Source organism: Mauremys reevesii, linkage group 6 (genome assembly GCF_016161935.1).
Source record: "Mauremys reevesii isolate NIE-2019 linkage group 6, ASM1616193v1, whole genome shotgun sequence".
Classification (NCBI taxonomy): Eukaryota; Metazoa; Chordata; order Testudines; family Geoemydidae; genus Mauremys; species Mauremys reevesii.
In genome coordinates, this window is record NC_052628.1 from 66,938,852 (window position 1) to 66,958,815 (window position 19,964).

General features: G+C 40.5%; 1 protein-coding gene across 2 annotated transcripts in view; it reads right to left on the bottom strand.

Moving 5' to 3' along the window:
* The window catches only part of EPB41L4A (erythrocyte membrane protein band 4.1 like 4A), a 201,948-nt gene that overhangs the window by 64,980 nt on the left and 117,004 nt on the right, over positions 1–19,964 (bottom strand). For both annotated transcript variants that reach the window (XM_039544525.1, XM_039544524.1), the window contains exons 8-10: positions 16,885–16,972; positions 12,458–12,546; positions 11,924–11,987 (exon numbers count right to left, since the gene is read on the bottom strand). In XM_039544525.1, the coding sequence (XP_039400459.1) occupies positions 11,924–11,987; positions 12,458–12,546; positions 16,885–16,972 (241 nt within the window). The remainder of the gene's footprint in view (positions 1–11,923; positions 11,988–12,457; positions 12,547–16,884; positions 16,973–19,964) is intronic.

A 19,964-nucleotide genomic window follows, 5' to 3' on the forward strand; every position in this document is an offset into this window, starting at 1 on the left:
TTGTCTCTCTAAACTCAGAATTAGAAACCTACCTTTAGACACTCATGTTTGAAGATCTTGTCTATTGACATTAAAATAAGTCTTCCAGGATTATACTAATCTTTTTCAACAAATAATAAAATTCAAGACTCAACATGAATAACCTTAAACTCTATCTGTTATCCAGTTAACTTATTAAGGGCCTAGTTCTGTCACACTGAGTACATAGTACCTTACTACCTGAGTAGTCCCACTGATTTCTATGGGATTCATGTAGTAAATTATCACTCAATATGAGTGACAGACTCAGGTCCTAAAAGAGTTTCCTCAATAATCTGATAACATATAACAAGTGTTTATAAATGGAATTTTACCTATCTTATTTTTAGTAGCTGGTTTTATAAAATGGATGCCTGCACATACAGCATGATGTGTGGGCGTGCATGAATAGTCCATTCAGGTTACTCACATTTTTCATTTAAACCACAGCTATGATTTGCAAACAAACCTGCAAATCATGAATTAATCTAGTGCATTCCCCAGAATCCAAAATCTCACTCCTAATAAATAAATAGATTACATCCCTTATTAAAGGTTGTCAGGCAGTTCATGAAAGTTACAAATTACTTGCTTGAAAGCCTTTCTTCAAACATGAAACCAGCAATAAACAATAATAATAATGGGGTGTGGGGGGGCACCGATTATTGGAATAATTAACTAAAGTTTCATTCTCTGACAGTGACAAAAACATTAGGGATATACCTGAGCCACTTCATTCTTTGAGAGATTTTATTTATATTTTCCACCGCAGAAGATTACACTGATGGCTGGAATATTTAGGTGAAGTTACCAAGGACTGAATATGCCTCCAGAAAGCTGGAGACCCTTTTTCCTAAAGACATTACAGCAAAAAGAGGGGCCTGCAATAGGAATCATCACCACTGCAAGTACTGGAAACTGGGAGATGAAACTCTTTCATCTAAAGAGACTGATGTGCTGCAGAGTATAGATGATACTTATGTTTACTTTGCAACAATATATTCCTGCAATTAATAAAAAATATGATCTCAGATATTACTGGGGTCTGGGGGGTATTGCATTCCAAATCTGCCATATTGGACATACAATAGGAGAATCATACAACATGTGAATCTCTGGCAATCAGGAGCAAGATTCCACCTACTGCAAAATCCAATTCACTCTTATTGTGTGTGACAAATCCAGAGCTAGGATTTTTAATGAAGTGTCCAGTTTTTTTAAAAAAAGTGAAACAAGAGAAGCAGATTTTAGGATGTTATGACTGTGTCAACATTAAAATGTATACACCAAAGTCTCAACTGGCGTAAATTGACAGACTGATCAGACCCTATGGGACTGCACCAGTCAACATAACATACAGTAACCCTTAGGCTACACTAATTTATGACAGGGACTATTTTGGCCCCCAGCCAGACCAGGTTCATAGAAGCAGAAAAGTGATTTACAGTAACTTCTCCTTCTCCCCACTCTTGTCAGATGAATCGAGTGTAAACTCAGTGCCGGTGAAGATCTGGCCACATATACATTGCCACTCTGCTTCAGTAAGATGAACAATAGCGGAATATACATATTTGGAAACAGTTGCTGAGAGCGAAACATTATTCTTTGCCAAGTTAGACACATACCTGGAGATTATCATTTGTTTCCTCCAACAGAAAATGTTTTTAAGGGTGTTTTTTTTTAATGCATTTACCTAATGCATACCAATCCTAGCTTATGCAATCAAGACTGTATTACGGGTTACACAAGGTCACCTCAACTCTACAGTCAAGAAGATAATTATCTTAAAGTACATCATACAGCTCAAGTATCAAAATAATAATGCATAATAGTGCATAACCACTTCAAGATTTAAAGTACCTTAGCCTCATAAAGTAACAATACAAAAACTTTACTAAACAATAACTCACAAAAGGCTTAAAAAATAAACCTGAAAATTAAGCCACCACTTCAGGTTTGCCAAGGAATTTTATTCCACTGCACTTTAAACAGAAGGCTGTTTAGTGGTGATTCACCTATTAACCACTACACAACTGTTACTGCTACAAGTAGCAGATGGTTGAGTGGGTAAGCAGGGAGAAAAAGACACATACAAAACTCTCTAGTTAGTGGATCAAATTCTCTGCACTTGCTTACACTCATACCACCCCATTGGTTTCAATTTGTGTAAACTGACCCACTGTTTGTAATTCTTAAGTAACATGAACAAATTACTCTATTTTTCTGGATGGGATTTTAAGTTAAATTTGCAGCTAGCATGAGAGGGCCAGATCTTCTGCCCGGGTTCTGTCTCTTTTATGCCACAGATGAGGCAGAAAGGAGATGAAGAGCTGCACAAACAGCTCCATGGCTCTCCCTCGTGCACCCCTCCCCACCCCAGCACACTAAGTCTGGTCTACACTACGTGTTTATACCGAATTTAGCAGCGTTAAACCGATTTTACGCTGCACCCGTCCACACAACAAAGCCCTTTATATCAATATAAAGGGCTCTTAATACCGATATCTGTACTCCTCCCCGACGAGGGGAGTAGCGCTCAAATCGGTATTGCCATGTCGGATTAGGGTTAGTGTGGTCGCAAATCGACGGTATTGGCCTCCGGGAGCTATCCCACAGTGCATTGTGACCGCTCTGGAAAGCCATCTGAACTCAGATGCACTGGCCAGGTAGACAGGAAAAGCCCCGCGAACTTTTGAATTTCATTTCCTGTTTGGCCAGCGTGGAGAGTTCATCAGCACAGGTAACCGCGCAGAGCTCATCAGCACAGGTAACAATGCAGTCTCCTGAGAATCGAAAAAGAGCTCCAGCATGGACTGCACGGGAGGTACTGGATCTGATCGCTATATGGGGAGAGGATTCAGTGCTAACAGAACTCCGTTCCAAAAGACTAAATGAAAAAACATTTGAAAAAATTTCCAAGGCCATGATGCAGAGAGGCCACACCAGGGACTCAGTACAGTGCCGTGTGAAAGTTAAAGAGCACAGACAAGCCTACCAGAAAACCAAAGAAGCAGACGGAAGGTCCGGGGTAGGGCCGAAAACATGCCGCTTCCACACTGAGCTGCATGCAATTCTAGGGGGGGTCCGCCACCACTACCCCACCCCTGTCCGTGGATTCCGAGGTAGGGGTGGTAATTGCAGCCATGGCTGAGGATTCTGCGGATGGGGAAGATGAGGAGGAAGAGGAGGAGGAGCTTGTAGAGAGCACACAGCACTCCGTTCTCCCCAACAGCCAGGAGCTTTTTCTCACCCCGATGGAATTACCCTTCCAGCCCTCCCAAGCCACTATCCCAGACAATGAAGCCATGGAAGGGACCTCTGGTGAGTGTACCTTGTAAATATAAGACATGGTTTAAAAGCAAGCGTTTTTTAATGATTAATTTGGCCTGAGGACTTGGGATGCATTCGCGGCCAGTACAGTTACTGGAAAAGCCTGTTAACATGTCTGGGGATGGAGCGGAAATCCTCCAGGGACATCTCCATGAAGCTCTCCTGGAGGTACTCCAAAAGCCTTTGCAGAAGGTTTCTGGGCAGTGCTGCTTTATTCCGTCCTCCATGGTAGGACACTTGACCACGCCATGCATGTAGCAAGTAATCTGGTATCATTGCATGACAAAGCCTAGCTGCGTATGGTCCCGGTGATTGCTGGCATTCAAGCAACATCCGTTCTTTATCTCGCTGTGTTATCCTCAGGAGAGTGATATCGTTCATGGTAACCTGGTTGAAATTCAGGAATTTAAGTAAGGGGACAGAGATGGCCATTCCTACTGGGCTGTTTGCCTGTTGCTTAAAAGAAATCCTTCCCTGCAGGTAGCCAAGAGGGGGGAACGGGGGGTGGGGACGCGATTGGCGCTGAGCTTTTCCACGTTTGGCTAGCAGGGATCTTTCCTGCTACCAGCCACGCGGTTGGGGGTGGTGGTGGAAAGGGGGGTGTTTAGCAGTGATCTTCCATGATACCAGCCACAGGGTGGTTTCTGCTGCTGCACGTTAACAGGAAAGAAGCAGCACTCAATGGGCTTTGCTTGCTATTTGGGAAAGGAGGGCGCTGGATAGATGAAGGCTGCAGAAGACGAAAGACAATGGCTTACCATGGCCACATGCAAGCAGAATTCTGATGCCCGGACCTGCGTCTGTAACACCAAAGCCGCAGACACACAATATTAAGATGCAAAATGCGACTTTGTAGTGAAAACACATGTGCTATGTAAGGTGAATAGTGTTGTTCACCGTGAAAGAGTATGACCATTGTTCTCTAAAATGTATCTTTTTAAATATTTCTCTCCCTTTTTTCCCTCCCTCATGCAGTTGCAAATTTTTCAAGCATCCCTACTCCGTCCCGAAGGCTATCTCAGATAAGGCAGTGGAAAAAAAAAGACGCGAGAAGAAATGTTTTTGGAAATCACGGAAGTGACCCGCAATGAAAGAGCGCATCTGAATGAGTGGAAGGAAGTGGTAGCAAAGTACAGGAAAGATGCCAGTGACTGTGAGGACAGGAGGGACCAACGTGAGGATAGGAGGGACGAAAGTGAGGACAGGAGCGACGCTCGAGATGAGAGGAGAGATGCTCGAGATGAGAGGTGGCGGCAGGAAGATCAGCAGTGGCGGGATGCAACTCTGGGGCTGCTGCGTGATCAAACTGACATGCTCCGGCGTATGGTGGAGCTTCAGGAACGGCAGCAGGATCACAGAGTGCCGCTGCAGCCCCTGTATAACCACCCTCCCGCCTCACTATGTTCCTTAGCCTCCTCACCCGCCAGACGAGTAAGAACACGTGGGGGTAGACTCCGTGCACCCGCCCACTCCACCCCAGTGTACAGCCCAACCAAAAGGCTTTCATTATTATGAAATTATGAAATTTTTATAGTGGCCTTTTACTTCCCTACTATTCTCCTCCGAAACCGCACCCAGGCTACCTTGTCAGTTCTCTCCCTCTTTTTATAATTAAGTAATAAAGAATACATGACTTTTAAACGAGAGTGACTTTATTTCCTTAGAAAGCAAACTGTGATCGAAGGGGGGATGGGTGGCTTACAGTGAATGAGTCAATCAAGGGGGGGGATGGTTTCATCAAGAAGAAAGAAACACAACAGTCAGACTGTACCCTGGCCAATGATGAAACTGGTTTTCAAAGCTTCTCTAATGCGCACCGCTTCCTGGTGTGCTCTTCTAATCGCCCTGGTGTCTGGCTGTGTGTAATCAGCGGCCAGGTGATTTGCCTCAGCCTCCCACCCCACCATAAAGGTCTCCCCCTTACTCTCACAGAGATTGTGGAGCACACAGCAAGCAGCAATAACAATGGGGACATTGGTTTGGCTGAGGTCTGAGCGAGTCAGTAATGTGCGCCAGCCACCCTTTAAACGGCCAAATGCACATTCTACCACCATTCTGCACTTGCTCAGCCAGTAGTTGAACAGCTCCTGACTACTGTCCAGGCTGCCTGTGTATGGCTTCATGAGCCATGCCATCAAGGGGTAGGCTAGGTCCCCCAGGATAACGACAGGCATTTCAACATCCCCAACTGTTATTTTCTGGTCTGGGAAGTAATTCCCTTGTTGCAGCCGTTTAAACAGAGTAGTGTTCCTGAAGACGCAAGCGTCATGAACCCTTCCTGGCCATCCCACGTGGATGTTGGTGAAACGTCCCTTGTGATCCACCAGTGTTTGCAGCACCATGGAAAAGTACCCCTTGCGGTTTATGTAGTGGGTGCCCTAGTGCTCCGGTGCCAAGATAGGGATATGGGTTCCATCTATCGCCCCACCACAGTTAGGGAATCCCATTGCAGCAAAGCCATCCACTATGACCTGCACATTCCCCAGAGTCGCAACCTTTCGTAGCAGCAGCTTAGTGATTGCTTTGGCTACTTGCATCACAGCAGCCCCCACAGTAGATTTGCCCACTCCAAATTGATTCCCGACTGACCGGTAGCTGTCTGGCGTTGCAAGCTTCCAGAGGGCTATTGCCACTCACTTCTCAACTGTGAGGGCTGCTCTCATCTTGGTAATCTGGCGCTTCAGGGCAGGGGAAAGCAAGTCACAAAGTTCCATGAAAGTGCCCTTCCGCATGCGAAAGTTTTGCAGCCACTGCGAATTGTCCCACACCTGCAAAACTATGCGGTCCCACCAGTCTGTGCTTGTTTCCTGGGCCCAAAATCGGCATTCAATGGCTAGAACCTGCCCCATTACCAGCAGGATCTCCAAAGCACAGTGGCCCACAGTTTGACAGAATTCTGTGTCCATGTCCTCATCACTCTTGTCGCCGCGCTGCCGTAGCCGCCGGCTCCTCGCCTGGCTTTGCAGGTCCTGGTTCAGCATTGAGTGCACGAGAATGCGTGAGGTTTTTAAAACCATGATTGCTGTCTTGAGCTGAGCAGGGTCCATGCTTGCTGTGCTATGGCGTCTGCACAGTTCACCCAGGAAAAAAAGCGCGAAACGGTTGGCTGCTGCTGCTTTCATGGAGGGAGGGGTGAGGCTGTACCCAGAAGCACCCGCGACAATGTTTTTTGCCCCATCAAGCACTGGGATCTCAACCCAGAATTCCAATGGGCGGGGGAGACTGCAAGAACTATGGGATAGCTACGGGATAGCACAGTGCAAGGCTCCGGAAATCGACACTAGCCTCGGTACATGGACGCACACCGCTGAATTAATGTGCTTAGTGTGGCCGCGTGCACTCGACTTTATACAATCTGTTTTTAAAAACCGGTTTATGTAAAATCGGAATAATCCTGTAGTGTAGACGTACCCACAGTGTGGCAGGGCAGGAAGGGGTATGGCTGAACCAGCTTATTAATATATTGATTTAGATTTCTAACAGTGATGAAAAAGGACCCTATCCAGAGCTGTAGGCATTCCTGACAAAAGTCACACAAATAAAAATAAAACCTTGCACTCAGGACAACCTGGCCAAAGGAATGGCCCTTAGGGTGCCCTTAGATCTGCTGTAGTTTGGAGTTGTCCTGATACTGCTCTAACTTCCACAATTGACTAGTTTTGTCCCTGAAGTCCTTGGATTCAGCACTGAGCATAGCCTCGCTGGACTTGTGTATCCAGCCCAGAGAGGCATCTTGAAAGGCCCAGTCTGGCATGTGTGAGCCAATCAGTAGTTAAAATGACTCATTCCTGAGTTTTTCACTGATCACAACTTATTACAGACATTTGAACTATGAGTTCTTCAAACACATCTGGTAAATCAGAGCTTAATCCCTCAAGCAAACAACCTTTAATTCAATTCAGCATCTACAGGAAGTTACTACCATGTACAGAAGGTGCAGATTTCAAGAAAAGCTGGTCAGAAAACTTTGATAGGCCTATTTTCCTTTGGAAAATGCAACTCCATCAAAATCTCAACACTTCATAAAATTATGCTAATTTTGCCAAAATTTCATATTGGAGAAAACTGAAAAAACCCTAGTTTCTGACAGTGTCAAAACATCCTGTTTTGACATTGTCAGTATGAAACATTTTTCATTTTGAAATGACTTTGTTTTGTTTGTTTTAAATTTTGGGTTATATTATAATGCAACAAAAAATTAAAATCAAAACAAATGTTTCAATTTTCTCAAAACAAAACATTTTGATTGATCTGAAGCAGTATTTGTTTGTTTTTTCAGAATTTTCCTTTGTGGAGAATTTAGATATTTTCAGGTTTCATTCTGATTAAAAACTAATCAAAATTTAAAAATCCTTTGCAAAATGGAATTTCCATCCTCTGTACAGCTCTAGTTTCAAGAAGGGAAATAGTGAAAAGTATAGTAAGATATTCTGCATGTATAAATACTTTTCATGTGCACTATTCACAGAACCTGTCAAAGACCCTGCTACAGTCAAGATTTAAGGGTACTTTCTCCTGTAAGTGGGTTTAATTCACTCTCACATACACGTCACTCCCACATACCATGCCCAAATAAAAGGGCTTGGAAGAGAGAACAATGCTGGTGTGTATGAGTACAGAATAAACATCTCAACCTGTGGCCAGAGCAGATACATATCCTCTTTGCAGTTGCTGTACCAGAGCCTGTGATTCCTGAACACTGGTCTAAAAACATTCCTTGAATACATGTAACCACAGTTTTTTTCCATTTCTTTGCCCATTCCTTCAGCCCTTTTCTGTAGTGGCCTATGCATCGCTAGTGTGGAACCCAGTTCTGTCACATTCAGGAGGTGCAGTGTCCTCTGTGCACCCACTGAAGTGTTACCCATTCACATGTAGTGTAATCACAACGATCCTGCTGCATGGCGGACTTTCTGTGGCCACCTATGTTCCTGGGTGAATTTCAACAAAAGTGTGCACAGCTAACTTTCACCCTAAGGAGGATTGCACATGGCAACAATCAGACTCAGTAGTTTTCCCAAGGGGAGCTCAACCAAAATATACTTGTTTATCATCAGAATTTGTCTTCACTTTATTTGTCTTACCAAGAGACTGTTCTTTTGCAATCTATAAATGGGAAGGGCTCACTCCTTCAGGCTGCTATTTAAAGCTTTCATGGAATGCTTAACACATGCTCTTACTTCTGAATTCAGAGCACAGTTCAATTTGAGGGACAATGTTATATTGATCCAGTGACTAACATCAATTCAAGAAAATTTCTGCCAGCTGATCCAAGTAACTGGTCTCTTATGCAATAGTAAGCCAGGGACAGTTAAATACTATTTTTGCCATTTTTTAAAAGCATGAGAAAAAATAATGTAGATAGTGTAATGGAGAAAAAAATTAAATGATACAGGATATAAATTAGGAGTACATTAAATCCAATTACCTTATAGTAATATTAGTACACAGCAGAAATGGGTTTACAGAAATAGAATAAACAAGTCATAATTATACAAGTGGTTTTCAGGGAAGAGAACTGCTGAAGCACTACAGATCTCAGTACAAGAAACAGAGAAGGTGAAGCTCTTAATTTCATTATAAATGCAGCAACAGTAAATATTTTGTTCTTGTTGAATCACTGAGTTTATGAAAAGTCAAATGATGTAAACAACAGGCTCACAAGCATCAATGATAAATAATTTTCCCTGACACAAAAACGCCATATTGTAATCTTTAGCCAGCCTGAGGACCGTGCTCTGTATATTTGGGCTGAAATGTGTAAATCCATCTAGGGATTTGGATGTCCATTTCCATTCATTTTAATGGGAATTGGGCATCCAAATCCTTTAGACAGCTCTAAAAATCTCAACCTTAATTTTTATTTGCCTTAAGGAGAAACTGAAAACAAGCAAGGTTTTCCATTAAGTAACTGTTAAGGTGCAGCACCAATGCACAAACACAAAGTACTAAAAGTAACTAAGAGACTATTCTGCCTACATTGGTATATCTGTGAGAAGTGGGTTTGATTGCTTTTACTTCACATCTGTCAATAGTTGAAAATATAAATTAAAGCCTATAATTATAACAATGTTTACAGACTTTCCATTGTGATATTAAAACTATGTTCTACATAAAGCATTTAATATATTCAGGATCAGTTTGTTATTATTATTATTATTATTATTATTATAGGGCATTAATTCATTTACTTAATTATGGACCATATCATCAAATAGTAATTGGGACAAAACAGAACATTGTTTTACAAAAGGTAGATTGTGCCAGACCAACCTGATCATCTTCTTGAGAAGGTAACTGATTTTTTAGACAATGGAAATGCAGTAGCTCTAATCTACCTGGATTTCAGTAGGGTAGTTGATACAATTTAACATAGGTTATTAGTTAAATTGGAGAAGATGTGGATTAATATGAGAATTGAAAAGTGAATAAGAAACTGATTAAAGGGAGACTACACGGAGTCTTACTGAAAGGTGAACAGTCAGGCTGGAGAGAGGTTACTGGAGGAGTTCCTCAGGGATCAGTCTTGGGACCAATCTTATTTAACATTTTCATTCATGACCCTGGCACAAGAAATGGGAGCATGCCATTAAAATTTGCAGATGACATAAACTTGAGAGTTACTGCCAATACAAAAGAGGACAGGAATATCGTACAAGAAGATCTGGAAGACTTTGAAAACTGGAGGAATAGATATGGGATGAAATTTGATAGTGCAAAGTGCAAGGTCATGCACTTACGGGACTAACAACATGAATTTTTGCTATAAGCTGGGGACGTATCCGTTGGAAGCAACAGAGGAGAAAGACCTGGGTGTATTGGTTGATTACAGGATGACTATGAGATGCCAAAATGATTTGGCCATGAAAAAGACTAAAGCAATCCTAGGATCCATCAGGCAACGTATTTCCAGTAGAGATAAGGAAGTGTTACTGCACTCATACCAGGCACTGGTGAGACCTCATCCAGAATAGTGTGTGCAATTCTGGCCTCCCATGTTTAAAAAGATGAATTCAATCTGGAAGGGGTGCAGAGAAAGGCTACTAGGATGATCAGAGTAATGGAAAACCTACCTTTTGAGAGCAGATTCAAGTTGGCGTGTTTAACCTAACAAAACAAAGGCTGAGGGGAGATATGATTGCTCTCTAGTAATACATCAAATGGATAAACACAATGGAGGAAGAGGAGTTATTTAAGTTAAGTGCCAATGATGACACAAAAACAAATGGATATAAACTGGCTATCAACAAGTTTAGGCTTGAAATTAGTTGAAGGTTTCTAACCATAATAAAAAATAATAATAATAATAATAATAATAATAATAATAATAATAATAATAAATAATAATAATAATCCATCAGAGGAGTGAAGTTCTGGAACACCCTTATCTTTCTGGAAATTGAGGTGCCTAGAAATGAATGCAATATTCCAGGTTTGGTCACACTATATCTGTAAGGAGAAGGAATAGTCCCTTTCTCCTCCAGGGTAGGATGTCTCCCAGAATGTAGCACAATGCAGAAATGGCATTTTTTGCACCCATATCACATGGCAAATTCTTGTCTCAGTTTCCCTGTGAAATGACAGGGTGCTGGCATTTATTCCAGGATATAAAGGGAATAGAATAAATTTGGGAATATCCTATAGTATGATGATGTTGGAATTTAGGAGCAGGCAGGCCACACTGGCCAGCTATGCTTATCTGTGTGTGCAACTGCATAAATCAGCATTATGATGATATAGAATCAGAAAGATAAGACAAATGACACAATTATTTATTTCATCAACCAATCTCCTTTGTATCAAAAACAGGAAGGTGGATATGTTTGGACATTCTGGCATCTCCCTATACTGCCAGAATACAGAGTACTGCAATCACACTTCAAAGACGCATCAGTTGCAGTGCAGATTTTAATGATCTTTCACACCCTTGTTCTTGCTGTTCTCTTAAACAGTTTTCTAAAAATACCTGTCAGGGCTTGAAACTGCCAAATGCCATCAGAGAGATGGCCTATTATGAGCACAATATAGAACTTTCAACAAGTTTATGAGTCAACCACACCGTAAACCTAGGTCTCCTTTCTCAAGCTTCCAGATTTCTCATTCAGTTTGTTACACGTCTGAAATAATTCCAGGCATTTCACACAAATACTTACTACATACATGTGCCATCAGATGGTAACTACAGCATTACCTATATGTAATTTACTTTAAAGTAGAACTCAGACTTGTTTGTACATGAATAGACATTCTGCAATATTCTAAAAACACAGGCTTTACTGATGGCATAGAAGAACAAATCTTGATAATATACTATAAAGTCTCATTCTGCTCTGCTTCAGTAGGGCTTTCCTGAAAGTGAAGAACAGGCACAAGGGAAAGAGAGAAAACTTAACCCTAACTACAAATACCCATCAAGAAAGATTACATTTAGGAATAAATTTAAATATAAGAAGAGTTTTTGTGGTGGTGATTAAAAGCAAAACTGGCAATAATAGTTTCATTTCACTGAACGCACCGAACTGTTAACTTGATTAGTTTCACTGTTTCTTCTTTCAAACTTGAAATAAAAACTTACATCTTTTCCCAGCACTCTAAGTTCAAACTGCATTTCCTTGAAGTGAACTTTTGTAATTCTAGGCCTAAATGTTGAAAAAAAGATAAAGAGACATGTTATGGTATTTAAATCCAACACATCAGAAAGACACAAAGAAGAAACAAAAAAATTGAAAGGAGAGTTTCAGTAAGCCATTCATATATGATCATTTTTGCCAGTGCTCCACATATATTACTCACGAGAAAAATAGTTTCAGAGTGGTAGCCGTGTTAGTCTGTATCAGCAAAAACAACGAGGAGTCCTTGAGGCACCTTAGAGACCACAAATTTACTTAAACACTTTAATGGGAGCAGGGAAAGTTAAACCCATCTCTTGCAATATTAGAAACAGAACATAGACAATTTAATCTAGACAGAAAGATCAGTGATTCCAACAAGTACATCAGTTTAGTTCTTATAAAACTAACCAGTCATATCATACATATATTCAGTATTCAGTTTATTTTTCCTTATAGCCACATTATTTTAATAGTCTGCAATATTATGTTGTACATACCAGAAATACTTCCCTACTTGTTTTTTATTCTTGTAAACAACAACTCCTACAGGTGTTAATCCTAAAAAATATTCAGACTTGTTTTCACCCTGGAAAATAGAACATATGTCATTTTATTACTTACAACCACAATTTTATTTTTATAGATTTCATCTAAGAAGCAGTGTGGCCTGGTGAATAGAGCACTGGCATGGAAATCAGGAGAAATGGGTTCTAATACTGGTTCTGCTGCTAGGTAACTTTGGGCAAGTCACTTTAACCTCTCTGTGCCTCAGTCTCCTCATCTGTAAAATGGGAATAATGATACTGACCTCCTTTGTAAAGCTCTTTGAAATCTGCTGATGAAAACCTCTGTATAAGTGGTTATTATGATCATCATCATTTTAGTAAGCTAGCCACCCAATCCTACAAAATTCTTTCTTCATTGAGTAACTTTACTCGTGGGAGTAATCCTATAACCTTCGTGGGATTGCTCTCATAAGTAAGGATTACTTACATGAATCAGGTAAGAGTGAGAAACAATTAATCAACTAAATTGCCATATTTCTCTACTTTAAAAATCTAAAGAAAGTAATTACAGTCAAAACTTCACACTGCATAAGATACAATATTTACTCATAATATAAATATACTTCTGAATGCTAGAATAGATTCATTATACCATACCAACCAAGACACATGAACCATCAGTCTGCTCAACTAACTTCTGGTCCCTACAGAACTGAAAAATGTAATGATCATACTGGGAAATCATGGAGTGGTCAAAAACTGTAATCAAAAGGAGATGCAGAAACCAGTCATCTTCCTGATCTAACCAGCATCCATGTACCACATTTAATAACAGCCATTTTTAAATACTACTAGTTAACCCCATCACGTGTAAGGAGGTAGGAGCTACCAATGTGGCAAGGCACAAAGAAAGGACTTCCAGCAGAAGAGAGGTCTCTTGAGATATTCTACAGGCTGTTCTTCTGAACCCTCACTTTCTTGGTACTTTCCTTCCAACTAATTTTTGAACCACCATCATGCCAACCCGCCCCCTAAAAATTATTTCCTACCTTAAAATTGTATTTCTGCAAGAGACTCCACCAATCTGAAATTAATTTGCTGCTCCTTCGTCTCCCAAAGACTGATCTGCTGACTTAGATTTCTGCCATCTGGCCTACCCATGTGTGCAGCCCAGCCACAAAGGCCAACGTTTTTCACAAATGAACATGAACTTCTCACCATGTCATGGACAAATGAACAAGCACTTTCAGGAAGATCTGGGCCACGAGGGTCTCCATTTTTCCATTGGAAAAGAAAGGATTTCATGAGGGCAGATGAGAGGCATAAAACCCAGAGAATACATCCCCTATCAAGACATGACACCCAACAAATGCCGTAACTCTTGAATTAAGGTGTATAATGCTAGTTTGACCTGCTTCCCCGTAACATGATTGGAGACACCTTCTCCTTATTGACATACTGTTGCCCTCATGATGTTGGAGAGGGTTCCTAAATAAACCAACTGCAATGAGGGATTCAGAGCACTTTTCTCGCAATGGATAACAAAGCCCATAATAAGGAGGGACCCAGTTCCTTCCCCATAAGAAATACTTCTTGAGTTGTTGGGGTCTATATAGCCAATCAACTTGGTACAGGATAATATGAAAATTCTGATGGCAAATTGCAGCTGCCTCGACAATTCATGGTAAATATTCAAAATCACACAGGATGAAATCCTGAAGGGAAGAGATGAGAACTGACAAGGAATAGCCTCTGAGCCAAACCAAGGTATTTGTGGTGAGACTCTGACTGGAATAAGGAGGAAAGCATCCTTTATTAACACTATATAGCCTCCTGGCTCTACCAGGGCTGTTACTTAGTATTTCACTTTCAAAGCATTTGTAGGCCATGAAGAAATTGGTCTTTTGAGGTTTAAAACCCCCTGATATTTTGGGCAGGGCACGAAAGAGAAAGAAAACTCTCTGAAACCTTTGTAGGGTTTACATTGAGTCACTACTTAGAATCTCATAAACAATGAATTTTCATCATAATTTTCTTGGATCCATCAGTATTGGGCAAGAGTTAAAATGACTGCTGGGATTGACTCAGTAAAGTTCTATGTGGCATCCAGCTGCGATCATGGATAGAAGCCAGTTGTATGTTCTCTCAGTTTTCAACAACATGCTAACCTGTGTTCCCTGTGAGTTACAGGGCTCATCTATGTTTCTAGCATCAGAAAGATTCCTTTGTTTCTTCAGGGAATTCCTTTATGTTGCGCTCCGGTTTCGGGAGCATTTGCTAAGGAAAACATGGTGGAATTTTTACCTGAATCCAAATTTTGCTGCAGAATGATCAATGACTTAACTCAATCCCTAGTGACTCCCCTCCCATCCCCAGTTAGCAGTGACTGCAGGTAGTTGTCCTCTTTCCTTCTCACTACCAATGAAATGTCTTTGAAGCTACTGAGCTTGAGGAACAGGGATGGAAACAGGCCTGATGGACTTTTCTGGATGATGTGGATTAACTAGAATTGCTCCCCTTCCCCCCCTTGTCCACCAGCAGCAGAGAATTCAGCCAGGACCCACTAGTGGCTCCAATGTTGGCTAAGTTTCCTACTCGTTCCCTTATAGGAGAATATCATGGCAGGTCTCCATTCCCACAATGTGAAGGGGACTGGTAACAGGAGAGTAAGAACATCCTGCCTCAGTCTGGGAAAGCCCTGTCTCACTATCCAGGCACTTTTGCCCTAATGTTTTGTCTTTATAAATGGTCACTATTGTCTTGGTATGTCCTACTATACTGAAGGTACTATAAAGACTGGAGATCTTAGAGCATGAGGCTGCTCATGGGGACATGCAATGAATCAAAAATCCAAGAGAGAAGATTAGTCTGTTTACTGATTTACCTGTTTAGAAGAATATGGTGCAGCCCCATTGGTCCAGACCAGCAAAGCCTGGACCATAAAGACGTCAGTGACGAGATCAAATGACTATAGAAAGTGTGTTTAAGTAAGCAAAAATTCTTAATTGAGAACATCCAAATGAATGACCTCCCTCAATTTCTGTATCTACGGTTAACATATGTGCCATTCTCAGTGCTCTTCAGTGAGCTGACTAACTTCCAAAACTATTCATAGAGAGCTTAATTAGAGTGTAGATGCCTTGGGGAAGGAACCATGTCACTGTACGGGTCTGAATAGTTCTTAGTACAATGGGGTTTTGATCCTGAATGAGGGCTTTTGCACTACAGTAATATGAATATTAAATAATAGTAATAGTCAATGGCTAGATGAAGAAGGACCAGTGAACAGATTGCAGAGATACATTACAATGCATTCTCCCTGCCCAGTTATGGATCTCCGTGTACAGCCCAAACAAGACTGGGCCAAAACAACCTTTCCAGGCTAGACAAATTTTATATGACTAACTTGGCAGTGGAAAAAAACCTGTTCCATGAAGTCTCCCAGCTTCCTATAAGCAGAAGGGGCACATGATACTGCATATGCATGAAGTCCAAAAATAGTAGCACAATCCATGATTTAGTAACAAAGAAATACCTCATCCAGTGGGCGATGCAATTTTCAGCAAATTACATCATTAATCTTTAGGGGCTTTCTTTGGTTTTTCTTTTAACAAATTTCAAAGTACTGAAATTTAAATTAGCTAAATTTAAATTAGCACAATGTTTCCATTAAAGCTCACAATTCAACTTATTTTTGTAGTTTGAGATATTCTTTTGTTTAAAAAAAATGCCATACGCACAATTATTGAAACAAAATAATTTTTAATTGCTAGGTTGACTGAGCACTGTAGCCTTCAAGTGAAAGCTTGAATCCTGCCATACATATTGTTTTGTAATAGAGATTGAGTAATCTTCAATATGAGGGCATAAAAAATGTGAAATGCTGCATGATATTGCAGTGAGATTTTTTTAAACATGCCCTGACTCTTCAGTAACCTTCACAATGAATATTAAAACAAACCTCTGAAGTCCCATGTACTCTTGCCCCAAATCAGCTATTCGTTACCTATTATTTGCAATGACTTTGAAGCCTTTTCAGCACTCATTCATTTATTGTATTATTTTCACATTTCCTGTTCTGAACATGGCAATTATATCCTTTATCTTGTTCTGACACTTATATTAAAATTCTTACATTTGTTATCCATATTGCTTGTTCAGCACAGTTAATTGTCTTTCAGAGGGAAACAGAATCACATTCTTTCATCCAAAACCCACTAGGCTTCCTTAGGTATAAACTGAATTGATCCATGTTCCTCAAAAATACTTTTTTCTTTGGATTTCTTAAACTTAGTTTTTAAGAAAAGATACCACTTGGTTATTAAGTATCATAATTACAGCTTTCCATTTAAGTTTAAAAGACTTTTTGTAATGCCATCAGATTTAAAATATTTAGCTTCAATTAAAACAGTACTTACATAGACAGGATGGAGATCTACTCCATACATTTCCAGTGATTTGGCCACTCCTAAGTAATTCAGCTCTGCCTCAGCAGGAACCTGACCCCTGTAAACAGTATAATGAATAAGAACGCTGCCTCTCAATTCAATGCTACAACAGTTGTTAAAAAAAATCATATTAACAAAGCTTGTTGAATAGATGTGCAATGTTTCCTTAGTATTTACTTAGACTTTCATTCGCTGCATGGCACTGTGCTCCTACTTGCTCCAGATAAAATGGGTTCCAGCCTTCACTGTGTCTGCTACATACTGTTACCTTATATATTAAATATTAAATTGATATTAACTATAGTGGCAAAACCTTTCCTTGTCTACCTGCTGCTAACTCCCAAAAATACTCCTGCTGCTGTCCCAAAAATATTTCACAGCATTCATCTTCAGGCCTAAAAGGCAAAAGGTCTTATTTTAAATAACTGCATCATTATTATAAATCAGCAAGAGAAAGAGAGACCATTTACGGGATGATTTCCCTATAGCAGAGCTAAACCTGGCAGATATCATGAGGAAGACATCAAGAATTTCATGAGTTCAGATAAGATATTCCCTTCTCAATAAATTTAGGGATCTGGCACAAAAATCTGTCTGGGGATCAGTCCTGCTTTGAGCAGGGAGGTGGACTAGATGACCTCTTGAGGTCCCTTCTGGGATTTACCATACTTTTGTTAATTCCTCCGTAGCATTCATATAAATGTTATTGAGACTGTAACTTATGAATATACCAGCATCAGTTCAAAAGGATTCATCAATGTGTATTCCAAAGACACTTCACATCTTATGCTTTAGCCTGCAGATGTTGCCTTGGTGAAATGTTTCACTACTGTGTTTAATATCATCCATATCCAAGATGTGATATGGGGCCCAGGAGCCTGTCATAAGATTTAAAAAATCCTGTAATACATGCCGTCTCTCTTTTTCTTATCTCCCCATTCCTTTCTTTCGGCTAAGAAGAGTGGAGATCTAATCAGCTGGTGTCTTCCCTGGCTGGCACTCCCTGTGTTTGCTTTGTGTGTGACAGGGAAGAGATGCATGCAATGTAGAGGCAAAAATGGTAGTGAAATGCCAGCCTCCAGCATGAATACAGAAACCTCCTATGGATATATAAAATGACTTCATCTGTACTGTGGATAGAGGTTGCTCCTCTCTGTGGATGGAGCAGTAGAGATGATGATTGCAGACTTCTACCTCCTTATCAAAACGTAGGAATTGAAGCAAGCTGAGGCTGAGCTTACAGGGCCGGCTCCAGGTACCAGCGCAGCAAGCAGGTGCTTGGGGCGGCCAATGGAAAAGGGAAGCAAGTCCGGGTCCCTTGGAGGAAAGGTCCTGCCGCTGAATTGTTGCCAATCGCAGCTTTTATTTTCTTTTTCTTTTTTTTTGGTCACTTGGGGCAGCAAAAATGCTGGAGCCGGCCCTGTGAGCTTAGCCCCCATTTCCAAGAGTTCATGGGTAAGAAGAGGATCCAAAGCCCACTACAGAGAAACCTCGCAAGGTCAAGATTTCTTTCTTGGTGGATTTTTGGTTCACTTCTGTATTTACTAATACACAGCAGGGTCATATGTATTTCCCAATTCTGTGGAACCAGCTCTTATACACCCCATACTGCAAAATTTTGCTCCAGAATTTGATTTTTCATTTAAAAAAATTATGTTTCTAGCCCTCATAATTTTGAAACAAAATGTTCACTGAGGCATTGTTTTCTTCAGAGTCTGCATACAATCTGAAACAACAGTACTAAAAGGTGCGAATTGCGCCACTCATCTCAATGAGTTAACTCTCAAATTTATCAATGACAATTTAAATGTCAACACTGCTAACTATTACATTTCTGATTTTGTTTGCAGAAACATCATGCTAAATAACATGCTTCTACCACAATTCCAAACTGCCTCTCAACCTGCCAAATGCCCCAACTGTCCATTCAGTAACCATATATTTGGAAAAATCTCTAAAGAGGAACGGCACTGCTCTGTGAAGATGTAAGCTGTGGCTAGTAAAGAACATGAACAGAGTCTTTCCCAGCATACTCTGACAATATAGGAAACAGGGTGAGGGGAGAGCTAGCTGTAGAAACTCTTCACTGAAAACATTCTCAAACATTCAATATTTCATCATATCTTCCAAGTTAGAAAAAATGAAGGGATCCAGGTACCAAGAAGTAGCTCTATAATTCAACTCAGAGTTTTAAACTTTCTCTCAGTACACACCATTTTCCAAACTTCATAATGTTACTTAGAGTCATAGAAATGTAGGTCTGGAAGGGATCTCAAGAAGCCATCAAGTCCAGCTCCCTGAAGTGAGGTAGGATCAAGTAAATCTAAACCATCCCTGATACGTTTTTTGTATAACTTGTTCTTAAGAACTTGCAATGATGGGGATTCCACGGCCTCCCTTGGAAGCCTGTTCCAGAGCTTAACTGCCCGTATAGTTAGAAAGTTTTTTTCCTAATATTTAACCTAAATCTCCCTTGCTGCAGATTAAGCCCATTACTACTTGTCTTACCTCCAGTGGATATGGAGAACAATTGATCACAGTCCACTTTATAACAGCCCTTAACTTATTTGAAGACTGTTACCAAGTCCCCACTCAGCCTTCCTTTCTCCACACTAAACATGCCCAGTTTTTTAAATCTTTCCTCATAGGTCAGGTTCTCTAAATCTTTTATCATTTTTCTTGCTCTACTCTGAACTTTCTTCGGTTTGTCCACATCTTTCCTAAAGTGTGGCACCCAGAATTGGAAACAATACTCTAGATGACTGGGACAATTACCTCCCATGTCTTACATACAAAACTCCTGTTAATACACCCCACAATGATACAAGACCCATATTCAAGTAGTGATCCACTGTAAACCTAGATCCTTTTTCAGCTGTAGAGCCTATCACTTAGCAAGTTATTCCCCATTTTGTAATTATGCATTTAGTTTTTCCTTCTCACATGAATACTTTGCACTTATCTTTATTGAATTTCATCTTATTGAATTCAAACCAGTTCTCAAATTTGTCAAGATCATTTTGAATGCTAATCCTGTCCTCCAAAGTGTT